The following is a 22,200-nucleotide window of genomic DNA, read 5'->3' as shown; positions in this document are numbered from 1 at the left end:
TCAATCTGCAACACACACCACTGTCTATCGGCGCCATGAGAAATAAAGCGACAATGCTATGAAGAGAGAGTGAGAGAGGCGGAGCATGCGACGTTCATGCCTGTTGTACTGTCGGTAAGTGGTGGCATGGGAAGAGCGGTGACATCACTCTATCGCCGAATCGCGGTATTGAGAGCGGAAAGGAGGAAGGAGCAGTAGGGTCTACGACGGATCACAGAAAACGGGTTCACCGAAAGTAAGTTCAAAGAACGACACGACCTCGAACGACATTTCACCGAACGTCAATTCACAAAAAAGCCTGCCTCGCCGAAACGACGATTCACCGAAATGAGATTCACAGAATGTATGGTACACCGAAAGACATTTCACAGCGGTATCTTTCACCGACTGATCGCTTCACAGAATACCACCCCAGAAAGTCAAATCCACGTCGAACTCAGGATGTCATTGTTTGGTGAAGCGCATTGCTAAAATTCAAACTCAATCAGTGGAAAGAAGAACGCAAAAGAGGAACTCAAAAGAAAGCCAAGTTTTGCGCGATGCCCCTCAGAAACTCGGCTGTCGGCACATTTGGAAATGACTCAACTACCGTGCGCAACCGCTGGTCAAGCTTGACATAGCGCCGTCTGCGTTTAGGGCCGTTTTCATCAGCAACTATTCGCTCAAGTTTCTTCACCGTACTTCGCTGCTCTTTAACCAAACTCTCGATGCAGGTCCAGATTGTACTTCGAAGTAGGATGGTGACAGTTCACAACTGCAGCGAAGCGACGATGCCAGGCTTCTTGAAGATTGTTAGTCCTGTGTGTTCCATCGGCTATGCGTTCGCTCACGTTCCACCACTCGTGCAGAAATCGGAGAGTACGGCGTTCACCATTGGCCCTAACATAATGTTCCGATGTAGTACGTTTCGAAATACGTCAGCACTTCATCCGCTTCAGGAGGGGAGTCGGCTTCCAATATCTCGAAGCCCTGTACTACGTCTAGTGTGGGAGCGAATGCCAGAGCAGCGATCGACTTTAGCTTCAGTGCAAACTCCGCGTCTTGGCCATAGGGAACTTTGAGACCCGCGCCTTGTATTATGTTTAAATATATTTTGAGATAAATGGAAGTAGCATCCATGGACGATCACTTGGGGAAATATTTGCCGGTACGCTTTGATTGCCGCGAGCTCAAAGTCGGTGCTGATTGTTGCCGGATTTACGTCAGCGTTCACGTCAATCAGAGCTTGCAGGAGCTTTTCATACGTGTCCTGTCGTTTATTTGGCAGAAGGGCAAATACGAGAGGCAGGAAATAATTACTCTTAGACGTGCCGATTGTGTAGAGTTGAGCGAAAAGATGAGGCACGGTTTTGAACGTGCCATCGCTAAACCACTGGGTGGAGGATGCTAGAGTTTCGACCCAGTCACTGTTTATACCGTACAATAGCCACCATGTTGCGTGAAACGTGAGCATTTCACTAGACATGTATGTGTAGAATATAGTGCCAATACAGTACAGTGCCAAATTCTGTGAAATACACACGGACGAACTGAACAAATTGCTGTTTGTTTAGATGTCCAAATGAGCAATTTTTTTTAAATGGGCGAGCTGACAGGCGAGCCGACAAAACTGCTCTGCTCTCTGCCTGGTATTGAGCAAAATGCGGTTAGCTTGCTGCAGACTTTGACAACTTTTGTCAGCGAGTCTAGAGACCGAGAGAGGTGCCTCCTACGACGTTTACATGAGCTCTCTGCACAAATCGTGGAGTTGAAGGCGGAGGTTCGTGTCTCCCTTGAAAAGAGGTCCGCCATTACAGCCGTGGATTCCTCCTCGGAGCTGCCCGGCAGTACCCATACTCTCAACAGCCAGCGTACACGCCGTACCCATACCAAAGGCAAAAGCAAGCAGCAGCAGCAGGATCTGCAGGATCAGGAAACAACTGGAGCGCACGTGGAGGCCGTATCCCGTAGCGGCACTTTCGAAAACGTGATCGGGGACAGTGGGCCCTTAGGCACGGAGTGCTCGGACGCAGATGACTTTCAGCAGCATGGAGGATGTCGATCCGGATACATGCCAGCCAAGCCTGTGCCCAACGCAACCCCTGCATTGGACTTGGAGGCCATCAGGGATGATTCTTGGCAGTTGGTGGCTCAAGAGCCTCACGGCAAGAAGCGAGTAGTTGTCTTTATTGGCAATCTTAGTTCCCAGTGCAATGACCAACGGCTAAGCGAGTTCATCACAACACGCTCCACCGCAGTACACCAGACAGTTGCAGTTCATAATTGCAGTGTCCGCGAAAACAAGAAGGGAATGATGACAGGAAGAGTAACTGTTGATGCTGATGCCCTCCCCACAGTCACCTCTGTAAACTTTTGGCCTAGACCACTGTATGCGAGGGAGTGGACATTCCAAGAAAAACGTCATGGGCCAGTGCCAGGAAAGGGAAATGGACAGTCTGTGCTGTCGAAGAAGTCAGGCAAGGACTCAGCCACGCACAGCTCCGACCTGACACCATTGCCTCCCGACCGCAAGCGGCGGCATGGGGATTCGCCAGACTCTGGCAGTCCACTGCTCAAGAAACTGGACGAAGACCACCAGCAGCAAGAGTCTGCCGAGCAACAACAATTGAATGCAGACAGCTAGCAATCATGAAGCTCCTCCTGACCAATGCAGGCGGGCTGCTGTCCAAATTCGGAGAGTTTCAGCACACCCTGTTGCTCTCAGGTGCGGATGTTGCCATAGTGACTGAGACGAAACTAACAGTGGATAAGTGCTCTCACAGTGCATCTATGATCCCGGGATACTGTGGCCCGATTCACCGAGACCAAACAGAACACGGAGGTGGTATTGGAGTCTGGATCAATGCCGGCATCGCGTACCAGCATCTTGATCAGTACCAGGCTGCTGAATTCGAAACAGCCTGGCTCACAGTTGGCCAGTGCAACAGCAAAACTGTCATAGGTGCAGTCTGTCGCCCTGGTTCCTGCGCTGACAATGATCTGGCTCTTCTCGAGCACTAAGACCAAAACATAGATACCATGCGGCAGCATGGTAAGCACATGATTCTGGCTGGAGATTTTAATGTTCACAGCACGTCCTGGCTTGGCAGCTCTCGAACGACAATCGCAGGGGAGTTCTTGGAAGAAATCAGTGCAACACACTGTCTTGTCCAGCACGTGACCCAGCCAACCCGTGGGCCAAACACATTGGATCTCGTCTTGTCCGACTTTCCTGGCACTGTCCACACAGCAGTATAATCTCCCATCGGGCGCTCTGACCACTGTGTAGTATTGTCCAACTTTCAGGAAATCACTCCTGTACTGGAGCGGCCAACAAGCAGGAAAGTATGGCGTTATGGCCAAGCAGACTGGGGCAGACTGAGGGCACATTTCCGCAGCTTTGACTGGGCTGCTGTCGTCTGCGATGTTCCCGAACTTGCATGTGAACAACTCGCAACTGTACTTCTAGATGGAATGGACACATGTATACCATCTAAGACCCTGACAGTACGGACGACAGACCCTTGTTGGTGGACACCTGAGTGCAGCACTGTAGTTCAAGCAAAGACTCGTGCATGGAAACGGTGGCGTCAGCACTCCGATGATGGAGATTTGCGAGCTTCATTCATCGACCTAGTGGCCCGAACAGCTGCTATTTTGCTGCGCGCCCAATCATCACATAATGCTCGTGTCAAAGCCAAGCTCAGCTCAGGCTCACTTAACGACAAGCAATGGTGGTCCAACATGAAGAGAGCTGCTGGGATGGAACGTGCCTCTGAGATACCTCTGCTGAAGGACACCGACGGCACAGAGTATCCAACTCGCCAGGCCAAGGCCAATTGCCTCGCCAGGTACTACTCCCAGAAGTGTAGCCTTGCAGATGATGACATCTCTCCAGACGATCTGCCAGAAATGCAGCATTTGGACCGCCATGGTTTTGACCGCATCCATTTCCGGCTTGCTGATGTACGCCGCCGTCTAGCCAAGCTGAATACATCGAAGGCAACAGGACCTGACAATATTCCAGCAAGAGTCCTAGCTCAGTGTTCCAGTGAGCTTGCAGAACCAGTCACGAAACTGTTCTCACTCTGCTTTCGCCACGGTGTTCAACCTACCAAATGGAAGCTGGCCCATACTGGACATGGATATTGAATAATTGTACTCAGTGACTCTTTATTCCCGTAGCTATGCAGAAGACGTTACTTCAGTAACGTCTGGTGCTAGCCAGGGTCCACACAGCTTTAATTCCCGTAGCTATGCAGAAGACGTTACTTCAGTAACGTCTGGCGCTAGCCAGGGTCCACACAGCTTTAATTCCCGTAGCTATGCAGAAGACGTTACTTCAGTAACGTCTGGCGCTAGCCAGGGTCCACACAGCTTTAATTTGGTATTTGTTTGTGTGTTTGTTTGTTTGTGTCACGCCTGGCGCTATCCCGTATCTGACGGCAAAAAATCATAGGGATGTTATAAATTTTTCAATTCTCCTATTTTTTCAGGCATACCCTGGGATTCGAACCCGCACTATCGCCCTACATGCATTCCCCCATACACTTCGCATTCATACCCATTCTTCCAAGTTGCTTCACGTTATGATCTTGCGTTTGAAAGCCCTATTTGAATATTGCGGGCAGCTGTATGTGGCCAGCTGTGTTTGATGGTACGGTACGGGAGACGGTGTCGTATTACCCTCGATCGTACCTGTCCCGTACCTATCCATACCGTACCGTACCATCAAAGACGGCTGGCCACAATGCATATTCAAATAGGGCTTTCAAATGCAAGATCATAACGTGAAGCAACTTGGAAGAATGGGTATGAATGCGAAGTGTATGGGGGAATGCATGTAGGGCGCGATAGTGCAGGTTCGAATCCCAGGTTATGTCTTTAAAAAAAAGAATTTTTTAAAGACCGGGAGATGCATGCAGGGCGCGATAGTGCGGGTTCGAATCCCAAGTTATGTCTTAAAAAAAGGATTTTTTTAAAGAATTCAAAACATCCCTATGCTTTGTTTTGTCTAGGTCATCAAGGCAAAAAAGCATAGCGTAGGGCCCTGAGCTTCCAAGCTCTCTCGTTTGGTGTTTGTTTGTTTGTTTGTTTGTGTCACGGCTGGAGCTATCCCGTATCTGTCCCGTATCGGTCCCGTATCTGTGACTACAAAGGCTCTACAGGATTGTACATAACAGCTGTCCACAATATTTGCGGGCTCCTGTATCTGTCCCGTACCGTACCAATATTCGTCGTATTATGTATACGACTCCCTGATGTAGAGGGAGATTTGGAAAGAAATAGGGAGACGAAGAGGAAATTAAATTAGAATAGACGCCGATTAGGTGATAGGATGCGTCAGCATAAGCATACTTTGGAAGAGAGATCCCGTCGTCTCCAAAATAAGCGTGAACGAGCGATTCAGTGCCGGTCACAGGAAACGTCGGAAGAGAGATCCCGTCGACTCCAGAACGCCCGTGATCGGTAGAGTCCGGCGGTACCAGGCAACGTCAGGACAGACATCCCTTTGAGTCCAGAACGCCCGTGATCGGCAGAGTCTAAGCCGATCCCAGGAAACGTCAGGACAGACATCTCGTCGAGTCCAGAACGTCCGTGATCGGCATATCCTGGGATTCGAACCCACACTATCGCCCTACATGCATTCCCCCATACACTTCGCATTCATACCCATTCTTCCAAGTTGCTTCACGTTAATCTTGTTTTTGAAAGCCCTATTTGAATATTGCGGGCAGCTAGACGGTGTCGTATTACCCTCGATCGTACCTGTCCCGTACCTATTCCCTACCGTACCGTGCCATCAAAGATGGCTGGCCACAATGCATATTCAAATAGGGCTTTCAAATGCAAGATCACAATGTGAAACAACTTGGAAAAATTAGTATGTTTGCGAAGTGTATCGGGGGCTGCATGCAGGGCACGCGATAGTGCGGGTTCGAATCCCAGGTTTAAAAAAAAGGATTTTTTTAAAGAAAACATCCCTATGCTTTTTTTGTCTAGGTCATCAAGGCAAAAAAGCATAGCGCAGGGCCCTGAGCTTCCAAGCTCTCTCGTTACAACATCTCAAGACTCGGTAGAAACACCGGCCAATGTGAAGAGAGTGGGTGATTGCCAACCATGGCGATAAATAAAAGTAAGGGGAGGGAAAAGAAAGAGTAGCAAACTGAACAGCAACAACAACTCCGTGAAGAAAGATAATGTTAAATAAAAACAGTGAAAAACATAGAGGCAGAAAGGACATGTGGACGAGCTATTTATGTCGTAGTAAATAAGGGGCGGCACGGATCGTAAACAGATGGAGTGAGGCCAGATCCTTAACTTCTCTGGGTAGAGTCAGCCAAACAGAATAAGCAATAAAGAGAGGGGAGCGCAAAAGAGTGGATGAGTTACACTTAGGGAGTAAGAGCGAGTTTCTAGTTCTTAGAGAAGAGAACCAATTAAAACACATGAGATGAGGTGGGCACAAACTCAAGCTTAATAGAATGGACAAGAGAAGCCCGGTGTGCACTGCGTCCATGTGATAACGGGGTTTTGTTAGCGATTTTATAAAGGGCGGATGATGAGAGTATGTGGGGTTGACGGAGGAAAATTTTAAGGATTTTCTTGTGGTGTATTTCAAGCTTTGCAGCAGCGGAAGAGGATAATCCAACCCAAGACGTATCTGCATAATCAAATATTGGGCGAAGGTAGGCTACATGAAGCTGGCAAGAAAGTTGGAGGTAGGAGCAGTGGGGAGAGAGAATTTCTAAGGATTTACTTGATTTTTTACAAATATATTCGATGTGGGGTACCCAAGAGAGTACAGAGTCAATCACAATACCAAGGTGTTTGTGAGAAGACACTATGTCAATTGGATTTGGAAAGTTGGCATGGATGAGTGTTGTGAACTCTGGCTGGGGCGGGAAGAGCATGACCTTTATCTATTTTTGATAGATTTGGGGACAATCTCCAGGACGACATCCAGGAAAGAACTTCCTGAATGCCAGCACGCAAGTTGTTTTTCATGCCAGTGAGGGCAGCTGATGAGGTGAGAAGGGTGGTGTCGTTAGCAAACAGAGACGTTCCCGGGAAGACTGCATGTAAATCGTTTACGTAAATTAAAAAAAGTAGGGGACCAAGAATTGATCCTTGAGGAACGCCTGACAATACTGGCTCTGCAGCCGAGGATGTGCCAAGCACAGTTACGTACTGATAACGCCCAGAGAGATAAGATTTCAGCCAGGAGAGTGGTTGTTTACGTACCCTGAATGCATGCTTGAGCTTGGCCAAAAGTCCTCGATGCCAGATGGTATCAAACGCCTTGGCCAAGTCAAAGAAGCAAATACCAGCAAGCGCTCTGTTATCCCTATGCTGGCACACCTACTGGACGATGCGGATCAGTTGAAGGGAGGTGGAGTCGCCTTTACGAAACCCAGATTGTGCGGGACTCAGAAACAGCGAAACATGTATGTATAAGTGATCATAAAAGATGCGTTCAAATACTTTGGACACGCAGTGAAGAAGAGAGATAGGGCGGTAGTTTGCAGGCTCGTGGCGGGAACCTTTCTTGTATACAGGTATGACTTTCGCTGTTTTCCATGCGGAAGGGAATATGCCCGTGGTAAAAGACATGTTGAAAATATGGCACAAAGGGAATGCTATGGATGGTGCCAGGGCCTTGAGGACCCGGTTAGGGATGCCGTCGGGACCAGATGCTTTGCACGTCGGTAGCTTCTTCAGATGACGACGGACAGTGGCAGTTGTGATGATGACGGACGTGACATTTTACAGGCTACGTTTTTATTAATATTATTTTTATTGTATAGCTTTCCTTTTGATCTTGTCTCTTATTATTGTGACCTTTCCACAATATTGTTTTGCATTGTTAAAACAAAAAGATCCAAACTGAAAAAAAATTCTGGCTAGGATTGGACAACTGACCGCCGCTAGCCTCTTCCAGGAGCATGCCTGTGCTTCTCCTACCCTAAGACAAATTATTGCCAGTCATCAGTAGCCCACGAATCTCACTTCTACCCCTAATTCACCCGTCATTTGACCCTCTCCTTTCACTCCCATTATCTTTTTGATTAATTGCTAATTTCTGCTGTGTTCCAAGACAACAGTTCAGGACCTTAAACGAGGGCTAGCGCCTCCTGACGCCGCATGAAACCGTCATGACTTTAGCGCTGAATATGCAATACAATGGCAATGCAAAATACACGTACTAGGAAGGACTACAAACCGGCAGATAACTGAATGCCTCTTCTACCACTGAGAACATATCCCGTCTTTTCATTTTCTTTATTCAAAAAACGATGATGGATTTAGTTGTGTTAGTTGTAGAAAGTCAGTACCGTCGATCAGTGTCGTACAATGTTATGGCATGATCTGATTGTTTAGTAACTGGTGGTGTTAGCGGACACTGTACGGTAATTTGTAGTTCCTTGGTCCTTTTTACTTTACTATAAATTTATCCTTGGCTCTCCATCCGAGTCCATTCCTGAATTTTCCCCTTCATTATTCTGAAACACGGTCAAACTTATACCTGCTCAATATGTTTAGGCCCCACCGTGAATTCTAGTCAACAATTCCTACCCCACTTGAAAACAAAAGAAAACAGTACCTAGTTAGGAACAAAGCAGAAAATAGCAAACTGATATCAAATCCAAGCTCTTAAGGCTTCGCAGCAGCAGATCACTCGCCGGATTACGTTTCCTGCCTAAATTCGACTCAGGGAATCTTCTCCTTAACAGCCTTAAAATATCTACGAAGCATGTCATCGCAACACAGTAGAACCTGTGAAAATCCTGTTCTTGCCTGCCTCTGTTCGGAAAGAACACTTTTGCGGTGCGCCATTGTGGAATCGAATTCCAGCCACGATAATTATTTCCCCCCGTCCTGCACACCTAGTCTTCCTTCCACCCCTCCCAATCTTATGTCCATGAGTCATCTGCGTTTTCAAATAGCAGCCAGGACCTAATTCGCAGCTTGAAGTACAGCATTTTTGATAATGTTCAATAACCCCTAGATATTTTTGGCGTTGCTCCATCGACAACGCAGCAGATATTCAACACGAGAAAAGCTTTAGGATCAAATATTTTCCCTTTATATTTATTGATTTGAAAAAATATTCAGAGGGATCGCATCCTCGATCTTCAGTGCGACAATGCATTCAGAGTACTGTGTTTTCATGGCATGCAGCAGAATTGGCGGAAATCTTACGCTCGCAGTGTGGAAGAGATTTCCAATATGAAGGTGACACGCAAAATATTGTTGGGTTGCCCTGTAGATTGAATCCTTCCTTGCAGCCGACATAAAACACCTCACCGGTTGACGCTTTCAAGCCAGACACATTGCTATTAGGTATGGTTAGTTCGTGACACGGATCACCTGAAATCATACGAATACAAAATACGTATCTAATATTACCGGTAACTGAGTACGAGGTCAATATAGGCAATAAAAGCCGGGTAAAAGACCGAGGTCTTTTACGAGGCATTTTTCTCCTATACTGACCAAGTACGAAGTCAATATTAGATTTTTCACGACAAACAGTCGGTATTTCAAATTTGTAAACAGTTTCCTCTGAGACAAAAATGCAATGATACTCATGAAAAGGACACACTTCAGGCTCATTACAAACATCTTGAAAGTTTTTGTCTTCACAAGTATACTTACAAGCCTTCTTACTGTATTTGATCCACTGTTCCTTTTCCTTTTCCCTTGCCTGTATTTCACCTGACGAGAAGGCTTGAAAGTATACTTGTGAAGACAAAAACTTTCAAGATGTTTGTAATGAGCCTGAAGTGTGTCCTTTTTATGAGTATTATTTCAAATTTTAGAACGATTACCTCATGAATCCCGGTTTTATGATTTCACAACCGTTGCACCATGGCACTGTACAACTGCGCCACCCATAAGCAGTCAAATAATTATAAGCAGTCAATATAGCGCTAAGGAGTGAAATATGCAGGAATATTTTGACTGCTTACGCATAGCGAAAATCAATGGGAGTCAATACGAAGAGAGTGATAAGCACGAATACGGGATATTGATCATAATATTCTCCAGATCTTGGGGTCAAAGATATGTTTAATAATAAGCGAGAAACGTTCTGTTCAGAATAAAAATTTGATGATTGCATTCGAAAATGATGTTCTAACCTTTGCACACTGCCGTTGTGTTCCACATGCCATCCGCCCCACACGTGGCATTAAGCGAACCGGCCAGTGAGTATCCAGCACTGCATATAACTGTGGCTTGTTCATTGGCGATGCCGTCCGGCGGCTGAAGAATTCCATTGTCAATGGTTGTCGAGGAAGAGTTGCAAACAATTTCTGAAATGAAGTCCCAAAGTATAAGTCATGGTACGAAAAGCTCACAGCTACATACCGTATTTCCGCGCATATAAAGCCATGGCGTTATAGGTGAAACATCGCTGTTTTGGACCAATTTTTTTGTGAAAATAGCCTCAGTTTTAACGCCATGGCGCTAAAAGTGAGAGACGCTTACATGCAAAAAAATTGGCAGAGTATGAACTTCGAGTACTCGTATGATGACGTTGCACGTTCATGTCGAGCATCCATATACTTTAAATATTCCATGAAATTTTCAAATCGTGAACCTATTGTGTACAAGGTGGCATACAATCTTGTGCGAAGGTGCGATGGCGGTATGGCATGTGACAGTGGGGATGGGTACATGTAGAGAGAATCACCGCTACTGTAGGTTCACTGAAAGAATTGAACTCACCTTTAACGCCGGATGCAACTTCCTCCACATTGAAATTTGTTCACTTATAATGCCATGGCTTTGTAAGTGAGGGTGGCCGTATATTCGGATATAACACCATTGCTTTTTATATGCGCGGAAATACGGTATAATCCTTAACGAGAGAGCTTGAAAGCTCAGGACCCTGTGCTATGCCTTTTTGCCCGGCTCATGTTGAATGTTATTCGAACTAATGGAAACCTTTTGCAATACAATGATGTAGCCCATAAAGTTATGTCTTTTACATAGCGGCATAGATGACGGCCCTATGCCTACGGACCGCAGTCACCGCATTCCGAACAAGTTCGAGCATGATCACGTCTTTTCTTCTGCGGACTGGATGCTTGTTCAGCAGTTCCTTGCTGTTGTCGTATCTTTTCATGAGGTCGGCGATGCTCCAAATGACGGGATTTGTGCTCCATTGTTTCTTGTAGTCAGCCTAACCTTTTGGAAGCACGGCGACTCTGGAGACGGCGAGACCTCTCTTCTCCTATCTCTACTCTCTGTGTAGGCACTCCTGCTGACGCCGTTTGCTCAGAGCTTCAACACTGTGATCCCTGTCATTTTGCTCGTCCTCATAGTCCTCTGTTATTGATCTCAGCATTCTAATTTTTCACAGCCACGCCCATGAAATTACTGCACCCTACCCGATCCTAACATTCCCGGCCCATTAGCAGCAAACCCCAAAATGCTCGCACAAAAATCTTGATGACCTAGGCAAAAAAGTACAGCGATGTTATATACTTTTCATTTCTCCATTTTCTAAAAGAGTTAACATGGGATTCGAACCCGCACTATCGCCGGCCCTGCATGCATTCCCCCGATACACTTTGAATACCGTACTGGCGATATATGTTGCCGCGTAACGCAGGGGGTGCGGCGTAACGCGCGACCAGGCTAGTGCGACAAATTTTCGTTGCGTTCGTAACGCGCGTCCGGCGGGGTGCGGTGATCTTTTCATTGCAGTTTGCAAAAAATGATGCGGCAATAGCAAAAAAAGTGATGCGGCAATAGCAAAAAAAGGACTGCGGCAATATAGAAACCTGTGTAACGGCTCCTGTGCGACTTTGCATGTAACGCCCTGCGTGCGGTAAACATGTGCCAATGTAACGCTTCATGGCCTCACTGCGACCATAATTATATATTGCCAGTACGGTACATACACGTTCTTCCAAGTAGCTTCACGTTATGATTTTGCAGCTGAAAACCCTATACTAGGTGGCCAGCTGTCTTTGGTGGTGGGGCACGAGACATGTACAGGATAGCACCAGGCATGCCCTGGGGACCCTGGCTAGCGCCAGACGTCACAGGCTAGGTTTACACGACAACGCATGGCCAGTTTTCCGTTTTCAGTCCCGCATTTGTTGATGTTGATTTTATTTTTTAATTCGCAGTGACCAGATGAGCAGAGGTGCTCAAGAACAAGAAACGGAATGAATGTGCAAAGAAACACGAGGGGACTTAAAAGTTGAACATATTAGATAATGGGGAAGGGGTAGATGCAATCTGGTCCGAGATGGACAATGAGAGCTCTGATACCGAGGGGAAACATTTAGGAGAGAAATAATTCAGAGGCCGGGGGATCATGGAGTGCCATGAAAATCAGCTGCCACCAGTAAGCCAGTTCAGAGTCTTGTATGAATGTTCACATAAGAGGCTAGCTTCCAGGGAGAGGGGCGGAAGGCAGAGCGACATACAGCCCAGCTAACGGAGTAACGGGCAAAACAGTCAAAATACAGATACATGCTTGAGAGGAAGGCTAGAACACAAGGAAGAGGAAAGAGACAAACAGTACGATGCCACGGAGAGACAGTCCCACAAGGACCAAGATAGAGAATTTGTGTGTGAATGTGAGGTGATGCGAAAGACAGAGAGGCAGACAGAGAAAATGGTGGACGGACGGACAGATAAACAGAAAGAGGGAGATGGATGGATAGATGGATGGATGGATGGATAGATAGATTTCTTCGTTTTTATGCGTTTGCACGATCAAATGTGATCCGAGGTGGTCGTCGTTTGTACCGCTTTCGCGCGTCCACACGGGAGCAAAGGATCCATCAAAGTTCGCCTTGTGCCACGTATTGTCTTGGAAACACCAATCACACTCAAGTAATAGTTGAAAAATGCCACACGACAACACTCCTCCCATGAAGAACATTGCAAAAACATTTTTTGATTGTCGGTTCCGTATGAACGGGCGAAACGAAACAAACGTGGCGGAGACGAAGCCTAGCACACCTTTTCGACTGTTGCATCCAAATTCATCCTGCAGTAAATTTCCGTTTTCAACTTCTTCAACCTTGGTCAGTATTTTGGGATTCTTCAAATTTGCTCCGCGTACCGTGTAAAGCGACCATAAAGTAACGTCTTTTGCATGGCTCGGGGAATAAAGTTGCATCTACAGCAGAATACCTGGAATACGTAATTATTATGATTTTCGAAATCTCAAGATGCTGTTGATCATTTTCTGCTGAGATGATGACTACACCATAGCTTCGTGGTAGGGCATCGCTGAACTAAAGCTCAGGTCCCTGACTCCGTATCTGGTGGTGACCGTCAATTGTTTGTTCAGACGTTTCCCGTTAGCCCCATCCCTCACACAAACAAGTCAACAAAGAGGCATCCTTGGATTGAGGAGTGCTGGTTTCGAAACAACTGGTTGGAAGCTCAAAGTAGAGCTGGTGTTAGCTCAGAGCAAAGCTGCAGTTAGCTCAGAGCAGAGCTGCTGTTAGCTCAAAGTAGAGCTGCGGGTAGCTCAAAGTAGAGCTGCGGTCAGCTCAAAGTAGAGCTGCTGTTAGCTCAAGGTAGAGCTGCTGTTAGCTCAAAGTAGAGCTGCTGTCAGCTCAAAGTAGAGCTGCTGTTAGCTCAACGTAGAGCTGCAATGCTAAATGGATGTAATATTGTGCAAGGCAGAGCCGCAGCAAATACCTAAATAACACCAGTTGTGAGAGTGGACCCATGAAACCAGCACTCCGTTAGCTAAGCACTATTGCCAGTATTGGCGCACAGCAAAGGGTCAATTAATGTCAGCACAGGCAAGCATTGCGCAGCTAGAGTTCAGTCGCTCATTACTCACTCGAGTTGAGGATCATGGCATCCATGACACGGCCGCAAGCCGGGACAATAGCTGGCGCTTAGCGCTTGTTGTAGTCCAGATGTAGCATACACACGCACTGACCTGCCACTCGGAAGAAGGAGGAGTCGGGGGCACCAGCCATAGCAGCGGTGGTGGCTACACCAATGTGGACTGAATCCCCGGAGTAGTTCGACTGGGATGGCACACCGGCCGTAGCGACAAGAGACCGTACTGTTACTGTGAATGACTCCCTGGTCAGCTGCTGTTCGTACGAGAGTACGAACAAGAGTTGCTCCGGTCCCTCGCGACGAGTGACAAATGGGTAGCTAACCATGGCACGGACCGGGCAGTACGGCGGTACAGACGGGCCAAGGTCACTAGTAACACCTTTACCGAATGGGTCCGTCTTGGATGAAAGCAGGAAGAGTTGCTGACGTCCGTCTCCAGGGGAGCTAGTACAGCCCCGTGTGATGCCATTACTCATTAGTGAATTCGGCACACTGAAGAAATCAAAAGAAACAGCATGGTGGCTTGGTGGAGCAGCTTGTCATGGCCATTCAGGATACTACAGGTACTTTTCCGGCGTGCATCCGTGAGGTGTCGTAGGATTGGCATAGTGGTGGGAAAGCGAGGCGTGAGTACAGCCATACCATGGCATCACTGGATGCCCTTCAACACCCTCTTCAGAAGCCACGCATCTACTAAGGAGCCGACAAACCCATTCTCAAGATGGGCTTCACGCACCGCACTCACATACACAGATACAGTTCAGGGCACACTGATCATAGTTCACGCATGAAAGTGCCCAGGAACGATGACTCGGGCAGCAAAAGCGAGCTTCCCCAGGAGGGACTCGAGCTGACGCTGGCCGATGCTGCGCTGGTTGATAGTAGCCATGAGTGGCGGACGGATCTCGGACAGCTTGTCCACTGGTAGCCGCGAGCTTCGTGGCGCTCCCAGTCTAGGACAATACCGAGGAAGGTCAATGATGGCGATGGCCCTTCGAGCTGGGATGGAGCAAAGCGGAATGCCGAGATACGTGAATGCCCGGAAGGAGATGGTGAGTTGCTGGTTGGCTGCAGCCAAACCAGTGGAGACATCGAGAAAGTCATCGAGGTAATGAAGCCGATGATCTATAGCAAACTCGTGTTGCATGATTCAGTTGACTGCTGTGGCTACTGAGTCAAAGACGGCTGGGCTGGAGCGGAGGCCGAAAGGCAGAAAGCGCTCGTAGTAGTAGGAGCCTTCCCAGCGAAGTCCTGACGGCGGACTGGGATCTGCCAAAACGCACTGCATACATCGAGCTTGTACAAATACACAGGCTGTGGGCATGACATGATGATGTCCATCGCGTTGTCAATGCTCGTAGTGTAGAGAGAGCGGCTTAGCAGGAATGCTATCGTTTGCGCCGGTGCCTTCCGGACTAGAGAGATGGTGGATCATTCTCAGCTTGCCGTTCTTTTTGGGGGTGACACCAATATCAGAGCGGCGCACAAACTGAAATGGAGGTGACGGAAATGGGCCTGTGGGTTCGCTGCGGGCGCAGGAAGCAGCTAATTGCTCGGATATGAATGCCGAGTGTGTGAAAGCCGAGGGCAGATTATTATAGAAAACCAAAATGTCGTGTTGGCTGGCAGATCCAAGAGTAAAGCCATAGCGCAGGCCATGGAGAACATACGCAACACCTGATTGATCTGAGTGGTTTCGGAACTGGAGGGCAAAGTGATCAGCTAGCAGTGTGGTGTCTGCAGAGTGTATAGGAAAGAAGCTACGTACCGAGTCAAGCGATTCGGTAGCCATTCTGCTAGGAGCGGCGGGGTGGCCGCTTGGCTCCGCGCTGGTTGCACCTGATGCACGGGTGGTCCTTGCCACACTGGCTGCAGGTGTTGGAGAAGCGGCACGACGGCGGAAAACAGCGACCTCCATTGCAGTTGAGGCAGATTTCTAGGCCGTCGCTGGTATGGTTGCGACCACTGGAGGTAAATGCTGCTGACTTGGGAAACTGAGATTGGGGACGAAAAGGACACAAACCGCCCCTGGATGGACCGTCTTACATTGAGCGCAGTTTGGGTGTGCATGGCCTGTGAAAGTTATCTGCCATAGGTTCACGTCGATGGTGTCCAACCTCTTCGTGCTTGGTTACTGGGCCACAAGCATCCCCAGGTGGCTGTCGTACTCTAGCCACGCGCTTGGGAAGAACTGGCGGGTAGCAGTCAGGATCAACTGCTGATACGTAATCAGTTCATCAGTACGGTGTAGGGCAGTAGCCGTGATAACAGACATGTATGTGGTTCATGCCTCGAACCGGGTAGCTACATGTATATAGTGAACCTTGTGACGCACCTGCTTCGCGTCATCCAACTCAACGATATTTAGCTGGCTATCGTTATTTGGGCTGTGCACCAGCCGGAATGTTGGGCCGGAAGTGTGCAAGAATTTCAGGCAACAAACTTGAAAAATCTACGAACTCCCCTCGCAAGATACGTTCTTGCACAGCCTTGGGCACAGCTGGTGCAGGTGGCTGATCGGTTGGGTTACAGGAGCTTGGCCTGGCGTAGTGGCAGCAGCAGCCGCATTGCCTTGGCCTTGGGTGAGGAGTGGCACAATGCTCTCCGATAATAATATAATGTCGCCCGACAAAGCCGACTATACCTCGTCCCGTACGAGAGCTCAGAGATCCGTTGAGCCCGCATCACCTGAGCTGGCGGAGGAGGCATTGGTGCCAGTCGGGCTTCTGGGCTCGCGAGCCGTGTCCGCACTGTCATGTTGTTGGTTCTCCTGGCCTGGGCAGACCTCACTACCAAGGGCTAGCCGTGCCAGCAAACGGTCCTGTAAAATACTTTAAAGTTCCCTTTCGTATTCAAGCCGCGCTGAGAAAAGCTCGCCGCGCAGGGCTTGGCAGGGCATTGCCTTGAGAGTGTTGACAGGTAGGTCAGACATCCTGAAGAAATACAGTGTCGAGGTGACACTCGGGCTGGCAGGAAACCTACGAAAGGAAAAAGAAACACTGCTGAAGCACGATCCATTGTCTGGAAGAGCACAACAGGGCAAGCAAGATTTGCTTTTCTTTTCAGCAAAACGGGCTGGTGCCATTTGTGATTAAGCAGCAAAACAAAGCGCATGACGTCAGGCTTAAATGCAGTTCAAGGCAATGCAGTGCAGTGTGTGCGCTAGTTCGGATTGTTGCTAACAAGTACTTCCTCCGCGTCATCGAAATTGTCGCAGTTTGACTTTTGATATAAAACGGGGTATTTACTCACCAGCACTCGTACCAGAGGCAGGGAATGAGATATAGGCGATAGTGAACAGTATAGGGTGACGGTAAAGTTCTATTTTCTGTTATTGGAAGCTGGAATTTTTGAACTAGACACAATTTCTTCGCTGATGTCGCTGCGATGGTAATTTCGACTCGCGGAGATCAGTCAGGCGTTGCAGCCTGCACATTTCTCGTGCTTATGGCCATTCACTCAAGCCTCATCACTGTTTTACCTTAGCTGGGGTGAGAATGACTTCGTGGAACAAGTGGCAGCGCTTAGAGAAACATTGAGGGGTCAGCAAACTAAATGCCTGCAACAGCGATAAAATTTGTTGCTCTGGCTGAGACACTCAGAACATGATTGTACCTGCAAGAGCCGTGTAGACTCTACACGTAGTGCTAGTGATGCACGCGCATGTGCCGTACCATGGTATACCAGTGATGCTGAAAAACAGGGCCCGCTGGACGCGATAGTACACTTACCTGAGCTGTGACGAAACAGCTAAAATAAATGGGCATGCCACGGCTAAAAAAAGTTCATTTCAAGATCGAGGTGATTCCGGCGACGGTAATCAACCGACCTCGCAACGATCGTGTATTCTTACTAGGCTTCGTTGGTGGTGAAGTAGAAATCATCCAGAGCTAGCAGACGACAAGCATAGCAGCTCTTGTCCTGTGGAGAAAGTCAAAGCGTTTGAGATGAGGCGCGACCAACTTTCAACCTTCCTTGAAATATTTCGGAACGATATTTTTGCGTCCATTGACATCAGCGACGACGAGGACTTCATCTCTGCATGAAAACTCTCAGTCCAACTGTCCTGGAACGTTACTCTAGTCTTCAGACTATCATACTGTGTAATAAGTTTTGAATGGCTTAGCTTATGGAGTTGTCAGTAACAAGTGACAAGTCACTAGTCAAACTGCGACAATTTCGATGACGCGGAGGAAGTACTAGCACAGCTAGTACACCATTTGCAACTCCCTCAAACTTACGAACACAACATAATAGTGTGGGTATGCCCCTGTTATCCCATTCAGGTTCACAGGTGATACGTGCCAGTGTGGAAGTGTACCAGAAGCCTAGCTCATCAGTAATGACACCGCGTGGTGTTGCACGATGCAAGCAGCTCATTCAATTAGAAGATCTCTGTTCCTTGTTTCTTATCCAAGTGGGATTTCATTATCTGGCGAAATGAAAGTGAAATACATGTCGACTCCCACAGCGCTAACTGAATTTAAGAACCCCGAAATAGCGCTCTTTGTCTCTCACCACCATCATTCTTGTGTTTGCGCATGGTGCCTAAGCGATGCGTGGTAATTTCCAAAAATCGGGCTGGTACATTAGCACATTGCGCATAGTCTATGACACAGCGACGAGATGAATAGGGTTGTGAAGTCCACGTTTTCTCTCCAGGACTCATCAGACAATCTTGAACATTTCATAAAGGAGCCTGAACAAAGTGGTTTTGTGCCAAACCTGGTTGTATACATATAATCATGGTGTGTGCATGCAGACACATTCGTCAGAACCAGAGAAGGCCTGTCTCCAAGACAAAGTGGCATACGATATGCCATCGTTTTCCAGTGCTACAGAAATTGCCTTCAAAATGTTGTTTGTAACATGGGAAATTGTGGGCATACGTTATGCGATCGAGTCCACCAACAAAACCAGATTTTGAACAGTCAGAGGTGCACAACCCCGCACAAAACTGACAGGGAGTACTGTTGCTCATTTTTGTTGTTTAGAAGAGAGCCACCACCATCATTGTGGAAACGCGGGCAAAAGTGCACAGATATGCACACATTGATGGAAGCAGAAGCAGTGGATGTGGGACAAGAAGACCTAAACCGATCAAGGGTCTCAGGATCATCAATCCTCGTGCGCGGCATACAGAAAATACGAAATTAGAACAAATGAGCTACAGGAGAAGTCCAGAGGGTTGTAAAGCTCCAAAGGGCTGAGACTCAATGGCACCACCAGTCTTACCAAATGGGATGAATAAAATACTTACTTTTACAGGTCGTGATTCGCTTTGAAATCGATGATGAAACACAAGTGTAATGCGGCGAGGTGTAAAGTCGATAACCGGATTTGCAGGAAAGTCTGCGAACCATAGAGTTATCATTGGGTTGAGTGTACCCATTCTCCAGAGTTGAGCTATCACATGTCCCGGAATAGGCTACAAGCATAATCCAGTGGAATTAAAAAAAAAGTTGGACATCCTCAGGAATAATCAAATAAACAAGGGCAATGGACGGAAGAGAGGTGTACGAAACAGCGCAAGGAAGAAGACCTAAATGAAACTCGATGAATTCGTGACCCATAAACATGGAAAGAAATGGGGAAAAGGTGCAAGTTTGAGGAGACCTAACAAACGTGAAGTGTGCTTTTTCTATCACCTCTCTACTGTACTTCATCCACAGGGGATAAAAATCTAAGAAGACGTTCAGGGTTCACTTCTCAGCCTATTAGATGGTTTAAGACCCTGATTGCGAATCATCCAGCACCAGGTTTACACCTTGCTTGCATGCGGAAGGGTTTCTCAAGTCGTACTGCGACACAACGTCAATAAGGAACTCTTGGCCTGGCTCGAGGCCGACATGGATGCATTCCATGACATCTTCGGCAGTTGCCCACTTTCGTCATAGGTTTTGTTCTACTTACCTAACACCGCTTATGGAGCTGCACCTGCGCTTTGATCTCGGAGTCTACCTGAGTCTTACGCAAACCGCAGTTTTCCTGATCTGAGTGGGCTCAGAATGCGCGCTTTGGACAAGCAATCATGGAGGGAACTCTCAGCCTGAGCTGGTTTTGCTCATGGCTGCAACGCACGAAGTAGTGAACCCAGGAAAGAAGCGGACCAGGCATCATGACTTTGCACATCTATCGTTATGCTACTTCATTACGCGACCTGTTTTATTATTATTTTATTATTATTATTACATTCATTTCACGAATGCATTAGGCGCCACAAGTATTCCGGAAAACGTTACCATCAGAACATCTGCTCCATACCATTAACCCTTTTCTCCGTTACAAGGGTGTGACATTCAGCCACTGGACAAACATGCTAAAAGTAAGGCAAATAGCCTACTCCACAACTTTATGGTCTTGAAAACTGGGCCTTTGAACTTTTGGGAAGTGGAGGCCAAGGCTACTACCATCACATTGACTAAGTTGATATAGGACCCAAAAGAAGCAGCAAAGCGTCGTGTGACTCACGAGTTCGCCAAAACTGAAACATCGGGCGACAAAGAAGAAAAAACGAAACGCATCATGTAACAAAAGCTGGATTCGTACAGATACCTCTCACACATGTAACAAAGCTGGTCTCATACCCGCTACCTCTCGCACATGACGCAGGGACTATACCAATTGGACAGGAACGATTACACACAAAAAGATCTACCCTAGAAAATGGCTATTTATACCATGACGTATAATTATATATACGTATATATACATCATTAGCGGTAAAGGGTGCAAAATAAGGCGCAAGATCATAAAGGCTCCGTGCTGCGCTGATCATTACAAGTACTTTGGTGTCGTTCTTACCAGTGCAGTTTGGTAGAGGAGTTGTCTTAGTGTTACTTAGGCAGAAAACCGTCTCTTGCCCAATCCGTAGGAAGCCATCAAAACAAACAACCTTGAAGGCTGGAGCCCTTTCCGTCAAAATCCCATTGGCGAGAACTGGTGCTGAGCATATGTTGGCTGACACACACAAAACGGTATAAAGCGTGATCACAAGAAGTGACTAGAATTGTGCTGGACACGCTATATCGTAGGTGTTTGAACTTCGAGAAGTGCTGAGCTGTTCACAAACCTAATGAGAGTACTAGGCAAATACTGTGATAGAGCTAGACAAATTGGAGCTTAGAACCGATAAGGTTTGCGGACACTGACTACAATGTATGGAATATATTCAATCAGCACACGAAGCACAGAAGCCATTATATATTTTTCGACTAGGCCTTTCAATCCATTACTCTTCAGGTCGAATATAATGGTGATTAACAAGTTAGTAAGCAAGTCCTTATAACCGGCACTTTTGGCGGTCAGAGCATAACACAAAAATAGCACTTGAAAAATAGCGCTAGTGGCGCCAACAGCATATTTGGCGGTCAGAGCATAGACCAAAATAGCACTTAAAAAGATAAAGCTAGTGGCGCTAACTACACAGTGAGACAATGAATATTACCAGTATCAGAGTACAGTGGGGACCACGGTACTACAATGTCAAAACAGAGACAACTTTCCCACATACTTCTTTTTGACGCACAGTTCAGGCTTCAGCTTGGCAATGTACACGGCCTCCAGCACAGCAAGGTGAGATTTGTTGCGCGCACGCGCTTGAATCGTGAAGTGACAGTGGGTGCCATGTTTGCAGACTGCACTTAGGCAGCCTGGTGACGATGTCAGGTGACGGAGTATCACAGAGTCCTTCTCATTATCGTCATTGTCCGTTGGTCCATTCCTGTGGTAGCTATTGTGCATCGCAGTTCTGCCACTGGCGACTTCTCTGCCCGGCGATGAGTCGCACACTGTTCCACATGCCGATCCTGTATCAGCCGCTTGTTGCGGAGCATTCTTGCGGAGATACAGCCGTTCACTTCGTCATTTGACAGTTGCTGGTGGTTTGATCAGTGTTGATTTTCCGTGGTCCCCATTGTTGTCTGATACTGGTAATATTCATTGTCTTATTGTGTAGTTCGCGCCACTAGCGCTATCTTTTAAAGTGCTAATTGGTCTATGCTCTGACCGCCAAATATGCTGTTGGCGCCACTAGTGCTATTTTTCAAGTGCTATTTTTGTTAATGCTCTGACCGCCAAAAGTGCCGGTTATAAGGACTTGCTTACTACCTTGTTAATCGCCATTGTATTCGGCCTGAAGATTAATGGATTGAAAGGCCTAGTCGAAACAATTATAATGGCTTATGTTCTTCGTGTGCTGACTTGCTTTCCTCCAACCAAAAATATACTCAATCTGCAGACAGAACTGTTTCGTCCTTTGCGGACGTATCAGTGCAGCACAGAGAAAATAAGGTAGAACCTGGTAGCAATGAAAAATGTATTTTCCAAAGCCATATTTAAACCAGGCGCGAAGGTGCATTGGCAGAGTGCTCAAATGTATGGAAT

General features: G+C 47.3%; 1 protein-coding gene across 1 annotated transcript in view; it reads right to left on the bottom strand.

Annotated features, from left to right (window-relative positions):
• The window catches only part of LOC135819468 (uncharacterized), a 53,824-nt gene that overhangs the window by 4,256 nt on the left and 27,368 nt on the right, over window positions 1-22,200 (bottom strand). The window contains exons 4-7 of the mRNA XM_065332682.1: window positions 20,620-20,775; window positions 19,076-19,243; window positions 10,125-10,298; window positions 9,184-9,351 (exon numbers count right to left, since the gene is read on the bottom strand). Of these exons, the coding sequence (XP_065188754.1) occupies window positions 9,184-9,351; window positions 10,125-10,298; window positions 19,076-19,178 (445 nt within the window). The 5' untranslated portion in view covers window positions 19,179-19,243; window positions 20,620-20,775. The remainder of the gene's footprint in view (window positions 1-9,183; window positions 9,352-10,124; window positions 10,299-19,075; window positions 19,244-20,619; window positions 20,776-22,200) is intronic.

This window comes from Sycon ciliatum, chromosome 6, assembly GCF_964019385.1.
Source record: "Sycon ciliatum chromosome 6, ocSycCili1.1, whole genome shotgun sequence".
Taxonomy (NCBI): Eukaryota; Metazoa; Porifera; class Calcarea; order Leucosolenida; family Sycettidae; genus Sycon; species Sycon ciliatum.
Note: the sequence above shows the minus strand (reverse complement) of the source record. Positions and strands in the feature narration are given on the sequence as shown.